Source organism: Temnothorax curvispinosus, unplaced genomic scaffold (genome assembly GCF_003070985.1).
Source record: "Temnothorax curvispinosus isolate PA1 unplaced genomic scaffold, ASM307098v1 QBEX01007701.1, whole genome shotgun sequence".
Classification (NCBI taxonomy): Eukaryota; Metazoa; Arthropoda; class Insecta; order Hymenoptera; family Formicidae; genus Temnothorax; species Temnothorax curvispinosus.
The window spans coordinates 30954-46155 of NW_020217481.1; the positions used below are offsets into that span (position 1 = coordinate 30954).

Below are 15202 nucleotides of genomic sequence, written 5' to 3' on the forward strand. Positions count from 1 at the left end.
TCTACTCCAGGTAAATACACGATTTTAGTAGAAAATTGACCAATGTAATCTAAATGACATAATTGAAGCAAATTGAAGCGGTGAAGCTTTATCAGACTTTTGGTCGAACGCATAGGTTAATAGTTTATGGTCGGTTGCAATAATACATTCGCGTCCTTCCAGCATATAACGAAAGAATTTAATGCTGTTGTAAATTGCGAGTAGTTCGCGATCATTACTAAACTTTTTTGTGCCTCGGATAATTTTCGTGAGTAAAATCCTAGAGGTACGCGTTTACCTTCTTGTACTTGCTGTAGAGTTACTTCTATAGTTGTATTCGATGCGTCTGTGCACAGGATTATCGATCCGTCTTCGCTGGGGTGAGCCAAGAGGGATGCATTTGCGAGCTGTTGTTTGCATTCGTCAAACGCGCGTTCTGCTTCGGCCAAGATATTGGACGTTTGTCTCGTTTAGTGGATCTTTTGATTAGTGCATTAAGAGGCGCTTGAGTAATGGCGGCATCCTTGACGAATCTGCGATAAAAATTTATTAATCCAAAAAATCTGCGTAGCTCCATTATTGTTCGTGGCTTTGGGTAATCGATAATCGCAGCGACTTTGTCTTTGAGAGTAGTTATTCCCTCGCTGTTGATTAAATGTCCGAGGTATTGAACTTCCGATGCGCCAAATGTGCATTTTTCGAGGTTGATAAACAGTCCGTGCTCCTATAGTCTTTTAAGAACTTCGCGGAGGTGTTCTCTGTGCTGCTGTGGCGTCTTCGATGCGATGATAATATCGTCTATGTAACAAAAGACGTATTCTAATCCTCTAAGGACTGTGTCCATTAGCCTCTGAAACGATTGTGCGGCATTACATAATTCGAAATTCATTTGTTTGTACTGGAAAAGGCCAAAAGGTGTTATTATTGCGGTTTTCTGCTGATCTTCCGGTGCTATAGGAATTTGATGAAAAGCTTTAACTAAGTCTAATACAGTAAATACTCTGCATCCTCGTAGGCGATGTGCAAAATCGTGTATATGAGGGATAAGGTATCTATCCGGTCGTGTTTTCTTATTTACGCGGCGGTAGTCGCCACATAGTCTCCATCTGCCATTCTTCTTCCGTACCATATGGAGAGGGCTGGCCCAAGGACTAGAGGATGGTTTACAAATGCCTTCGTGTAGCATACGTTCGAATTCGAGGCGTGCGGCCTTTGCACGAGTCGGTGAGAGGCGGCGGGCTCGTTCAGCGACGGGCAGACCTTCTGTAATGATATGATGTTAAACTGCGTGTTTAGGTTCTTGAGTTTTTGCTGGACGATCGAGTGACGCTGCTGAATTCTCGTAAGAGATCACTACATGGGTTATCGTTACTGATGGTTGAAAGTAATGGTGTGCAACACGGAGTTAAGTCTCCATCAACTTTGAGCTTCGTTGTTCCATCAATAAGACGACGGCCATGTAAGTCCACTAAGAGGTTATGGTGTTTCAGGAAATCGGCTCCAATTATTGCTTGTTGAACGTCAGCTACTAGGAATTCCCATTTAAAAGATCTGCGTAATGATAACTTTAATGTAAGAGTTTTAACGCCGTACGTATTGATCGCAGTGCCGTTTGCTGCATAAATCTTAAGATTTGTTGAAGTTGCACGTCGGATTAGCGACTTCTTGGGTAGAACGGAGACATCCGCGCCCGTGTCGATTAAAAACCTCGTTCCCGAATTTGTATCCTGGATGGCGAGGCGGTTTTGCGTATTTCCTGGACCCGAGGTCGCCTCGATCCGCGGGGCCTGTCTTAGTTTTCCTGTTTCTCTTGCGCTTTTGGCCACCCGCAGGGCTCTCGACAGTTGCGGGCCTCGGTACCAAACTTTCTGTGGTAGTAACATGGGAGGGTAGGTTGACCTTTAATGGCTCGTGCTGGTGAGCGTCCGGTCGGTTGTCGCCCCCGGCTTCGTGAGCGTGACCGGCAGGGCTGAAATTTCTTTTCTAATTTCTTGGACAGAGCTTCGATCTGTAATGTGAGTGCATCTGTAGAACTTGTATGTGCGGACTTACCTTTAGCGTTGTTTTTGGTAGGCGTGTCTCCCGTGGTGGATACGGCTAAAACGGACGGTTTTATGACGTCCATTGCTCTGTCTGCCATTTCTGCTAGACATGCTAAATCTTGTGTATCGGAGATTGCTAAAATAATACGTATTTGATCAGGCAGTTGTTCTACAAAGAGAGATCGTATACCGGCTCACTACATTGGCCTGTGGCTAAATTTCTAAGTCGATGAAGATAGGCCGTCTTTCGTCGCCCATCTCATTACCGCGAAGAAGGCGGCGAAGTCGTCTTTCATCTCCTTCATTGTAGGATGCTATTATCCTTCTTTTAAGGGCTTCATATTTCCCGTCTTGAGGAGGTGTGAGGATTATATCCGATACGCTATCTAAAACTTCCCCCAGAAAGCTGAGTGGCTAGTTGTCGAAATTTACTTATATCGGAAGTAATACTATTGTTTAAAAATGCCAACTCGATTTGTGCAAACCATAAGCGTGGATTTTGTTTGTAGAAAAGCGGCAATGTAATTTGGCGAGCCTTAATTACCGCTAATTGTTGTTCTTCTTGGCCTGGTAGGCGATGGTCGGTCTCACCTTGCGTTCCTCGAGCGGTTTCATCGTGCGTTCCTTGAGCGGTATCTTCGTGCTGATTTGAAATCGCTGCTGTATTTTCCACGGGCGTCGACTTCGGTGGCGAACGTGTTATCATCTTGCTGCGATGCGATGTTCCTTGTCGGGGTCACCAATATGTAGCGAGGGTATTATCGGAATAATCGTAAAGTGCTTTTTAGTACGATGTTAACGTCTTTATTACAAACTTTGATCTCTCTAGAACTCTTTACAAACAGTGGATATATGATAATAAGGTAGATTGGTAAGATTGGTAAACTGGCGCTGTCTAAGGATATCATCAAGCTGGCGCCGTCTAGAGAATAATAGTCATCACATACTCATATGAATTGTATTTCTATTAACAGCAAATTGATTGCAACGTGACAGTATCAATTTGTGAAGGATTTGTAACAATTTCATATTGTCAACACTTCGTTAGCAACGAGATACAATTAAAAAACTTCATAGCTTGATGACATATACACAATAACGGATGGAAATCATTATATATGTGTTGTTGCCGTCATGTTTGCATCATGATGCTCAAGATGAAACGATGAATCATTCATTGCTGTCATGTTGCTGACATGTTGCAGACAACATAACCTACCAATATTGCAAACCGTTTGCTTTAGTGTTGATCTGATTAACGCAGTACTTGTTAAATAATCCTTCCTATCTGTTTAATGAATTTGTATACCACTCCAATTTTAGGCCAGTCCTTTCTCTTGATCAATTCCACTATGTCCTCTGCTCCGTAAATGTTACGTTTCACCACAGATTAATAGACAGATAGCCAAAGGTCCGGGTTGAGATGAGACCAGCATTTCTCACTGGTTTCAGCGCCATACCGTGTAGCGGCCAATGCAGTAACTACGTTCTTGATAAAGCAGGTCATTTTCGGACGAAGTCGCTGTAACTCTTATAACTACAGTTTCGTTATCATTGTTATATTATCGCTGTGCAGATATAATATATATATGATAAAAAAGCTGCGCAACGACAATATAATGATAACGAATTGTTGTTAATAGTTGTAGAATCAGAGCACTGATCCCTAAGCCGAGAACTCCGCGTGACGTGTTAGACAAGTTATATTTTGCAATCAAAATTAAGTATGTTAATTAATTGTTAGGACTTTCAGCCCTTAAAAAAAATTTGTTATGTCAATTGTAGTTAAAAAGATATTGATGATTAACATAGTCTATTGCATCAAAGTTGCGACTTACGCATAGACGATTAATTAAGAAACTATGAAATTTTTTGTTATTCAAATTTAAGAGTTTTTTAGGTTGCTAAATATTAATCTGATGTTAAATTCAGTTGATAAATTAAAAATGTCGGAGCCATATAGCGGCGGGATGTCAAAAGTAAAAATTGTATCATTTTTATTTTGAATATCCGCTATTTTTAATTAACTTTGCCATCCAATTAATATTGCGATTAATATTAAAAAAAAACCCTTAATTTCAAATACATAATTAAAAAATAATTCATAAATTCTGAATGGTATATGTATTATAGTTGCAACTTCTTGACGCAATAAGATTCTGTGTTAATCTCGGTGTTAATAATCATGCATCAATTATATATTTTTAATCATAAATGACATGAGAAATTTCTTTTAAGAACAAATAAAGGATAAATATTTTAATTCGCGATGCTTCTTTAATAAACTTATTCAATTAATTATATTTATTATTTATACCGTCGTGTAGGAAAGTTTCATGTTTGTATATTAATTAAAATTTCAAAAATAAACTTTTATATAATTTTCTTGGTAATTTCATAAAATTAATATTTTCATCAAATTAAACTGCCAAATACGGTCAGGCTGAATTTTGTTCACCTATATAGTAACAATTTTTCGTGTGAATTTTAAAAGTATATTCTTTCGCTTCGTCAATTACACGCGCCGTACTTTCAATCTTGAAACGCAGTCTGAAACTGAAACGTACAATCACATAATTAAATTGATATAATCAATTTAACAATACCGATACTATACCCATCTCCACACACACACTGCAAAGAATGTTACGGAAATATTTTTAATTTATAGTTTATAAAATTATTGACTATAATTTTTATTTCTCTTTAAATTTTAATTAATATCTAATATTTTAAATTTCAGTTTATAAAATTAATTTTTATTTTATTATTAATTTCTTAAATTTTAATTTATTAATTTAATCAAGAAATACATATATTTTTCACATATCAACTGATATCTTTCGGGAGGTCGTATCTTACACAATTCGAGATCGATTTTACACAATTTTCGATTTTTCTGCTTAAGGACGTTCTCCGGCTCCAATCGTGCTCAACTTGTATTCGTGCTTAAAAAGATGTTTATATGTATACAAAATATTATATAATAACATCTATAAAAAATAAGAAATTAACTTCACGCGTAAGAACTCATGCGGCGTTGCCAAGTAACTGACGCCTCTTCTCTTCTATCACTCTGAACCGAGCGAAAAATTCATCAAATCGCGTGCAATTATTTATTCTATTTTTATGGAACATCATATACTAATTTTTCAAAAACATTTAGAAAAAACTTTTTTCACAATTTATTATAATGTCTCTTATTTTACAATAGTTCGGAATAGGAATTACATGTTAAAAGTTGAAATTTTGAAACTCAGTATCTCGATGTTTATTAAATAATACCGCAAGAGGTATTGAAATTTATACTATCGCATAAAGCACATCTAAAAAATTAACGTATATTCACAGTTTTAAAAAAATCTAGAGAAAATCGATTTTCTGGAGAACGACTTAAACGCTCGGTCAGGCAACCCCGAAGCTAAGTGTCTACATCCTATCTTGAAATAGATTAACAAAAATGAATTATAGTTGTCAAAATTTTCTCGTATTTTCTCGTATTTTTAGATACGACAAATTTGCATTTCAAAATTATAATCAAATAAACAAGATACGACATATTTATTTTTAAATGACAATAATAAATGTTATTTAAAAATAAATATGTCGTATCTTGTTCATTTGATTACAATTTTGAAGTGCGTCGTATCTATAAAAATTGCGTTTTTGCGTTTGTTTCCCACGAATAATATCAAATTAAACAATAAAGCTGTATTTTTTAACTCCAAATCACTATACTTTTGAACAGTAAAGCGAACTATCTTGTTTGTTGCTTATCAACAAAACAAAAATTTACGAATCCTGTAAAGTGACAGTTTTTGAGATACGATCTCCCGAAAGATATCAGTCGATATACGATAGAAACAATAAAAAATATGAACAGGAAACTAGATTTTGTCATCGTTGAAATGGAATTCGAACTTGTGAAGATCTATAAACGATAAAACATTTATGTTATTGAGTTATTGATTATTTTTACTGCCCAATCTATTGTAAGTATATGCAAAAGTTAAGTAAAAAAGCAAAAAAATTTTGTAATGCGTTAAACATATTTTAATGTACGTTGCTTTTTAGTATTATATTAAGTGTTATTTGCAATTGGGAACAAAGTTCTTTGGAAGTTTTAAACATCATCGCAGGTGATGACCATTACATGATTTATCGGGAAGATAAGTATAGGAAGATTTTTTAATTTTAAAATATTTATTGTTTTATAATAAAACATTACATTTACATTCTCTCACTTTATGAGATTTTACATTATTTTATATCACGTTTCACTTTATTGATAATTGGATTTGCCACAAAGAACCCTGTCTATTTTAGAACCCTCGCGTCTCTAACAACGAAACTTTGCTAAAATAATAAATTATTGTTAGAGGATCAGAATATTCTACAATCAATTATTTTGAATATCCCAGACTCGCATCCAGAAACTTGCAATTAGCTGGATCAGTAGTAACAAATTTATTTGTATAAAGTACTTCAATTGATATATTCAAGTAGTTTATTATCCGTCATCACAGGGAGATGCCTTAGGACGTCGAAAAATCGAATGAAACAAAGCCATTTCGTACATTTTTCTAATTTTTCAAAGAGTGTATCTCTGATCGGTATTAACTTAGGTAATTATGCAGTTTAGGGGAAACACCTCCGATGACCTTGACCTTGACATATGTTGTCAAGGTCACCCTCCTGAGTGACCTTCAGAAGATTTTAGCCGTCGCTCGTTTTTTATTAAAAAGTTATTAACAAAAAAAAGTTTGGCGACCTCACCGATTTCAATGACCTTGATATATGTTGTCAAGGTCATGACCCCGAGTGACCTTCAAAAGGTTTTAGCCGTCGCTCGCTATTCGTTAAAAAGTTATTAACAAAAAAAGTTTGGAAAATAGAGCATATATAGGTGCATATATAGGTTAGTTGACGCGCTTTAAACACTTAAATACTTTTAAAGCGCGTCAACTAACTTATGTAGGTTAGTGATCAACGATTTACTGCTTTAAATGTTGTGTTTTGGTAAAGCAGCGATTTTTTCGCAAAATAAAGTATTTTCTGCTTTAACAAAAAGACTTCAATTTATCAACAATTTACTGCTTTAAATGTTGTGTTTTGGTAACGCAGCGACTTTCTCGCGAAATAAAGTATTCTCTGCTTTAAAGAAAAACGTAATATTAGTCGTTTATGCCTCTCAGTACTTAAAATAACTGCTATATTTTCGAAACTTTTTTTGTTAATCTCTCTCTCTCTCTCTCTCTCTCTCTCTCTTCTTTCCTAGCTTCCCAGCACACTGCCGCTCCTGCGAGTATAAACGCATACCCAGAATATAATCGCCTATCGACCATGTTGGCGCCCCAGTCCGCGTCGACCACTCCATATAACGGTATGCCTGATATTTCGTACATAATGCCATGATTCATGGTGCCCCTCAGATATCGGAGGATCCTCTTGGCTGCCACCCAATGCTCCGTTGAATAATAATTGGTATTAAATTGGCTTATGAAATTTACTGCGTACGCGATATCAGGTCTAGTAGTCACTGCCAGATACATAAGTGCTCCAATATGAGACGTTGATATGGGTATTGACTCATTATCCTTCCGTTTACCCTCGTTGGTTTCATCAATTGCTTGTTCGTGTCGATAGGGGTTTTCGCAGGTTTACAATCCTGCATGCCGAAACGTTCAAGGATAGCTTCTGTGTATTTTTGTTGGCTCAAAATGACACTATAATTGTTTTTGCTCTGCCGGAATTTGATTTCAAGGCACTGATTTACGCGTCCGAGGTCTTTTATTACAAAGGATTCGGATAACGATTTTTTTTACTTTGTTAAGCCAGTATCGTTCGTAGCGATCAAGATATCATCAACGTAGATTACGATCATCATAAACCGACCATTTTTCCTTGATGATGTAAAGATACATTGGTCTTGACCGGTTTGTTTCATGCCCAGCTGTTTTAGCTTCGATACGAGACGCCGGTACCATTGTCGCCCTGACTGCTTCAATCCGTAGAGGGCCTTTTTCAGTAGACATACGTTGTCCTGGTTTTGTTCCATCGCATCCAACGTTTCGCAGTTCGTATCACGTCGTTTTTGCGATTTATTTCTTTGCTCGAACCGACACGTTTTCCGGCCTTAATCTTTAACAGTACTTCTTGTAATTGTTCAGGTATCTCCATATATACTTTTTCTTTCAATTCGCCGTTGAGGTATGCCGCTACTACATCCATTTAGTGAATCTGTAACCCCAGCTCCGCCAATATGGCTGCTAGAAGTCGAATGGATGATGATCTTGCCACCGGATAAGAATAGGACCCCGCACATATCACAGGGAAAATTAGCCATCTGTAAAATTTGCTGAAATTTTAGTATGATGTAGTTTATGTCGTTCTGATCAAAAGTCATAATGGACCCGAGGTCAAAGAATGGACAGTTTTCGAGATACGGGAGGTCAAAAGTCAATAATAGTGCCTTATTCGAAAATTATATTCTTTGTGTATATCCGCACGTGAGCAGTGTCGTTGTGTGCGTATGTGCTATTCTGCATATGTATGTGTATTTGTATGTGAACGTAGCTTCGTAGATCGAGTTGTCAAGAATCGGCTCGCTTAGTTATTTGAAGCCGAATCTTACTTCAGCGAGTTTTGCTACACCGATATGCTACGCATGTAGTGCTAGCATTTCGTATCCACTGGAGGGGGCATCCCATATCAAGAAATGGAAGATTTTACGTTCCACTATTTCACAGCACTGTATGTGACGAGCATAGGAAAAGCTTTAGTTGATAATTCAGACAGATACAACCATTTGGTACTTCTTTGTATTATTTTATGTACTATTTTTCTTTGTACTATTTTAATATCATTTGAATATTATTATAACATACTTTACGTACGCGTAACTGCTTTTATCCTATAAATATTCCGTGTTTTGTTAGCAACGGTGAATAATTATTTTATCTACCATTCAGATTTTTTATTTTAAAATATATAAGTGACAAGACATTGGTGGATTCCAAACATTATTTCTACTACTTAAAATGGCAAATCGCAATCGAAATCAAATTAATTGCTTTGTTTGTAATGTAGCAGCAATACCTCGACTGGATCACCAACCGATATTGCCTTCAATGGCTGGATTACTAACCGATCTTGCTTTTATTGGCTGGATCACTAACCGATCTTGCCTTTATTGGCTGGATTACTAACCGGTCTTGCCTTCATTTGCTGGATCACCAACCGATTTTGCCTTCATTGGCTGGTTCACCAACCGATCTTGCCTTCATTGGCTGGATCACCAACCGATCTTGTCTTCATTGGCTGGATCACCAACCGATCTTGCCTTCATTGGCTGGATCATCAACCGATCTTATCTTTATTAGCTATCACCAATCCTGAAACTCTGCCATTGTGTCACACCGGAGAGTATGAGATCAGATGGCAATATAACGTCAGTGAGGGTAATATGCTCATGGTACGCATGCTTAAATAAAAATAAAACCCTTTTTTGACGGTGAACATGCTGGCCAAGTTTGATCTCGATCCGTGCATTAGTTTCGTAGGTGGCCATATTGCCATATTACTATTGCCATGTATTAAACCAGGCTAGGCTCACACACATACACATAGAATGGCACATACGCACACAACAACATTGCTCACGTGCGGATATGCACAAAGAATAGAATTTTCGAATAAGGCATTATTATTCACCTTTGACCTCACGTATCTCGGAAACTGTCCATTCTTTATGACTTTTGACATTATGACTTTTGATCAGGACGACATGAACTACATCATACTAAAATTTCAGCAAATTCGACGGATGGCCAATTTTTCCTGTGATGTGTGCGGGGTCCTTTCGTGAAAATCCTCCCCTGGTCGTTGCGAGCAGCCCTTCGCCACAAGGCGTACCTTCTTTTTTGTGATTGGCCCGATTTCTTTGAAAAACTAATTTGTTTCCAATTACCTTTCGATTTCGTGGTCTAGGCTCAACCTCCCATGTGCCGTTTCGGATTTGTGCTAAATATTTGCCTTCTAATGCCATTCTCCAGGCTTCAGCACCATCACTTTTATTCGCTTCCCGGCACGTCACCGCATCCCGTGTTGATAACATGTTGCACTCCAGAAATGTATCGTCGTCGCCTAAATTTTCTCCGGGTAAACCTTCGTCATCGGATGACTCGCTGTCCTCTCCATCGTCTCCTTTTTCATCGTTGTTCGTCGCCGGCTGGTATATTTTCTTTGGTCTTTCTACTGATCCGGAACGTAACAATATTGGTCGTTTTTTTCCACGCTTCGGCGGTTGTAAACGCAGTAAGTATCACGTTCTGCCCTTTGTTTACGCGTTCCAGACATTTCCGGATGGTGCTTTTCTGTTTCGCTTTCAGTTTCGTCTTTCGTTGTCTCTCGATCCCGTTCATGTGTTCCCGATCCTTCTCGGCTTTTTATTTTGATTTCAGTTTTGGTACTCGGCATGTCTTCCTCCCTTTCTTCGAGGAACTCCTGGTACTCGCGATCAAATGCTGATTTCTCCAAAAATTGAACGTCGCGACTTACGATTACCTTCCGCAATTTTGGTATCCACACACGATACGCCTTTGATTCGTCTGAGTACCCTACAAAAATACCTTCTACCGATCTCGAATCAAATTTACTACGCTGAGTGCTTAGTGCTTTTATCTAACGCGAACACTATCAAACCGAATGTTTTAAAATATGTTACTGTGGGAGTCTTTTTTTTCCACAATTTGTAAGGTATTTGTCCGTTTAACGATTTAGTTATGCACCGATTTCTTATATAACACGCCGTGTTTACTGCCTCGGCCTAAAATGTCGGAGGGACACCTGCTTGACGCATCATACATCTTGCCATTTCAACTAGCGTTCTATTTTTTCTTTCCGCTACACCGTTCTGCTGAGGAGTATGCGGTGCCGATAACCGCCTCGTAATGCCGTTTTTGTTTAAAAATTGATCGAATTCCTTGTTACAATACTTCTTACCATTGTCTGATTGTAGCGCCTTGATTTTTCGGCCGGTTGATGTCTCTGTCGTTGCCTTGAACAATTTGAATACGCTCAACACGTCACTCTTGTTTTTGATGAAGTATATCTTGCACCACCGTGATTTATCATCGATAAATGTTACAAAATATTTTGTACACGAAAATGACGCACTTCGCAGCGGGCCACACACATCGAAATGCACAATTTCCAGTAAATGCTTCGTTTGGTTTCCTTCACTTTGCGAAAATGGAAGACAAGTTTGTTTTTCGCGAACGCACACTTCACACTTTGACATTGTCTCGTTGCCTTTTAAAAACCCGTAAACTACACCGCTTTTCGCTATACTTTTTAAATCGCGTTAATTTAAATGCCCGAGCCTCTGATGTCACGCATCTATCTCACTCCTCGCGTGGTTTACTACCAGCACTGTGTTTCCGTTATTCACCGGCTCGCGCCCTTTTCGAGCGTAATACAAATTTCCTATTTTGTCCGCGCGAAAGATCATTCTACCGTCTTTGTTCGTCACTGTCGCATATTTCTCACGCAAATCACCTCATACTTGCGATCCGTAATCTTCGATACCGACAACAGATTAGTACGTAAGTCTGACACGTAATACACCTTTTCAAAATTTATGTTCGTTTCTATCTTGCCATTATACTCATAGGCATTCTCACGTTTCCCGCGCCGGTAATTCGCGTTGACTCGAATCATTATTTGCTAAGTTCAACTTTTTGCTCTCGCTTTTGATTTTCTCAAATTTGTCTTTTTCAGCGCACATACAGAGTAAGTTTACGAAACAAAACCTCAAAATATCCAAAAATTGAAGCAGCGAATAGGGATGAAGCAGTCTTAATGCTGAATCAAATTGTAACGATGCACCCCCAAACCTGCATCGTTCCGGCAGGAACATCACGCCGAGGCCACCCCGCCGACCAACCGCGGGGTGAAGAACGGGCACGATGTGCCCAGCATATTTTATAATCATCGCATACGTTAGAAAGTCCGCGAAGGGACTTAAACGCGGCAACCGCTTCACCGCGCCGAGCGTTGCCGAAGACGGCCGAAGACCGCCGAACACGATTACGGCGTCGGGGCGCCGCGATCCCCGATCGTTCCGCCGCACCAGCCCGGCGCTCGCGATCGCCGTCGCTACCCCCACCACGCCGCGACGCCGCCGCGACGCCGCTGCGACGCGTATAAAAGCCCGGCGTCGCCGGCACAAGACGCGATTTTCCGACCATCCGTCTTCCAGACAACACCGATCCGGAATTCCCGCACGAAAGCTAATCCGAACGAAAGTTAGAGCGCCTCCGGCATTCTCTGTCTTCGCCGAGTGTGTCTCGGCTAGCGACCAGCCTTTCGCTCCCATACGAATCATTCGAAGCCGTCCAGATACGAAGGTAGAGCGCCTCCGGCATTCTCTGTCTTCACCGAGTGTGTCTCGGCGAAGGACCAGCTTCTCCTCTTCCAAATCACCCGAAGCCTGTCCGGACAAGACGGTAGAGCGCCTCCGGCACTCTCTGCCCTCGCCGAGTGTGTCTCGGCCGACGACCCGCTTCCGCCGCGTTATCCACGCTTCGCGATTCATATCGCCGCCGCGCTTCGCGCCATTTTTCCGCGCTCCGGGCCGCGCCAGCCGGGAAAACCGGCGCCGCCCGTGCCGATACCTGCCGTCACGCGATTCGGTCCGCGCGAATACCAAAAGCAGCGGCTCCGCCCCGCACATACCGCGAGTTACCCCGCGCCGCCCGCGACCAAACCAACGTCGCCTCGCATGCATCGACCTATGTAAATGCCGCGAGCGCAAACTGTAAATAATCATAGAATAAATTTGATTCGTTTCTTGTAACCGAAACGCGCCTTCATTTCGCCAACCTCGCTCTCCGTCTGCTTCTCCGCACCTCCTTCGAACCCCGGCCAACCGCGAGCTCGATCCGCGCTTCGAAGACAGGTTGTTTTAAAATCGTAGAGCTATTTCTGCGTTCTATCAGAGATTGGCATACTGTCAAGAAGTCAATGAAAACCACTTTCAGAATTTACTCTAAAACACTCAAACACACAAAAAAATGTAAATCAAGGTTGTAAAATTTGTAATTTAAGAAAATGTAAATAATAATTACTTTTTTTACTTTTTTAATTGTAATAAAATTTGAGTTTAATTACAATTTCAAAATGTATTTGTAATTGAACGACTTTATTTACAATTCCGAAAAACATTTGTACTTAAACTCAATTTAAATTAAAATTATGTAAAATAATTAGTAATCAAGAACTTCAATCACAAAAGTATTGTTATTTACACTAGCTCTGCTAGTATAAATCCGACCGTGCAACCTCCACGCGGTACATCTTGAGTAACGCTGATGCCGGCGGTATCGTAGCTTTCAAGCTCCATAACTTGAAAAGTATTTAATTGAAAAATACTTTATTATAGTGTTTTGAAAAGCTCTCGAGGTAAGCGATAAGAATATGCAATCAAAAATAGAAGTTACTATTAAAAAATTTTAAAGTTATTTTTACTTGGCCTTAACAAAGTTATTTGTAGTCACACTAATATTACTATTTAATGCGTTACTTGAAACTTTTTAAATATTTAGGGGTTGTCATACTTTTGGTGAATATTATATATTTTTGTAATTGGCGCAATTTAAAGATTTCACATCTTTTTTTGAAATACATATCACTTGGGTTGATTTAGGTAACGCAATTTTGTGAATTATTTTGTTAGAGAGCACCGGAAATAAAGCTACTACCATTTAAGATTTTTGGATTTACAACATACATTGCGCTTGTACTTGGCGCCTTTTTTTACCTTTTTCTGAAAAAGGTTTCTCGAAATTCAGGAAACATTTTGTGCTAACAAATTTTACTTTTAGGATATATGGGCGAGTGCGGAATCCGCGGTGGTTACACCGAAATCATCAACATGGATCCGAAAGTGATGAAGGTGCTGTTGAAATCGATTTCCGTGATGCTGTGTCCTACCGTGCTCGGCCAGGTCATGATGGACGTTGTGGTGAATCCGCCGCGACCGAACGAGCCATCGTACGAGCAATTCCAGAAAGAGAAGAACGAAACGCTACGCTCCTTGGCAGAGAGATCGCACCTCATAGTCGATATGCTCAATAGTATTCCAGGATATAAGGTGACTGTCCTTTCGTAAAAACAAAAGCTGCGCTCGATCATTTCTACAATGTAGAAATTTTTTTTTATCTTTGTCTTTTCTTTTTAGGCAAATCCGGCGATGGGTGCAATGTACGTGTTTCCGCGCTTCGAGCTGCCGCCGAAGGCGATTGAGGATGCACAAGCGAAGGGCCAAGAACCAGACGTTTTCTATGCGTTCAAATTATTAGAGAGCACCGGAATTTGCGTGATCCCAGGCTCGGGCTTCGGCCAGAAACCCGGCACATACCATTTCCGGACCACAATATTGCCGCAAAAAGAGAAAATCAAAACAATGCTCGAAACACTAAAGCAATTCCACATCAAATTTCTTAAAGAATACAGTTAAATAATATATTTCTAATTGGGAAAATTGAGATTATATAAAATAGAAATAGGAAATAATAAAAAATGACCGTCTGTGCATATTGTGGCGCTGTGCATATTTGCGTGAGGACTGTTTGCCAGTCCAAACGCATCGCAAACGTGATTATTTTTATTACGATTAATAACTTATTACTGAGAGACAGTTATCACATTCGATGTTGTTATGAGTTGTGTAAAAAATCGTTAAAAAACTCTAAATTTGTTGCATGTAAATGTAATATGTAAATGTAAATGTAAATTATTGCTGAAGAATACCTGTAAATATCTAGTAGTTATCTAACAACGGTCGATATTATGTAATAGTCAGCAAGAAAAAAGATTGACTATTGTTGCAGTCAGGCTGCCGTTTTTCTTTTCACGCGATTCCTTAATTGTTCTTAATTCCCACACACAACCTAATTTTTTTCCGTAAAATAATTTTTTTTTTTTTCAAGTTCTTTTTTTATCATTTGCAACTCTACAACACATATATGGGCGTTACTACTTTTATATTTATCGGTTATCTACCTTATTCTAACTTATCCATAATGCGTGAGTAGGAGTTGGCCCATAGATTGTGAATCGCAAAGGGGTAGAAAGGAAGGTGACACATGTTTGCATTTTAAACAATTAACGTATATTTA

General features: G+C 39.1%; 1 protein-coding gene across 8 annotated transcripts in view; it reads left to right on the forward strand.

Moving 5' to 3' along the window:
* LOC112457268 (alanine aminotransferase 2-like) overlaps window positions 1-14918 on the forward strand; it is a 36182-nt gene extending 21264 nt beyond the window's left edge. For 7 of the 8 annotated variants that reach the window (XM_025020200.1, XM_025020195.1, XM_025020196.1 and 4 more), the window contains 3 exons: window positions 11802-11813; window positions 13907-14175; window positions 14263-14918. In XM_025020200.1, the coding sequence (XP_024875968.1) occupies window positions 11802-11813; window positions 13907-14175; window positions 14263-14541 (560 nt within the window). In that variant the 3' untranslated portion in view covers window positions 14542-14918. The remainder of the gene's footprint in view (window positions 1-11801; window positions 11814-13906; window positions 14176-14262) is intronic. The other variant, XM_025020193.1, reaches the window with a different exon arrangement.
* The last annotated feature ends 284 nt before the right edge of the window (window positions 14919-15202 follow it).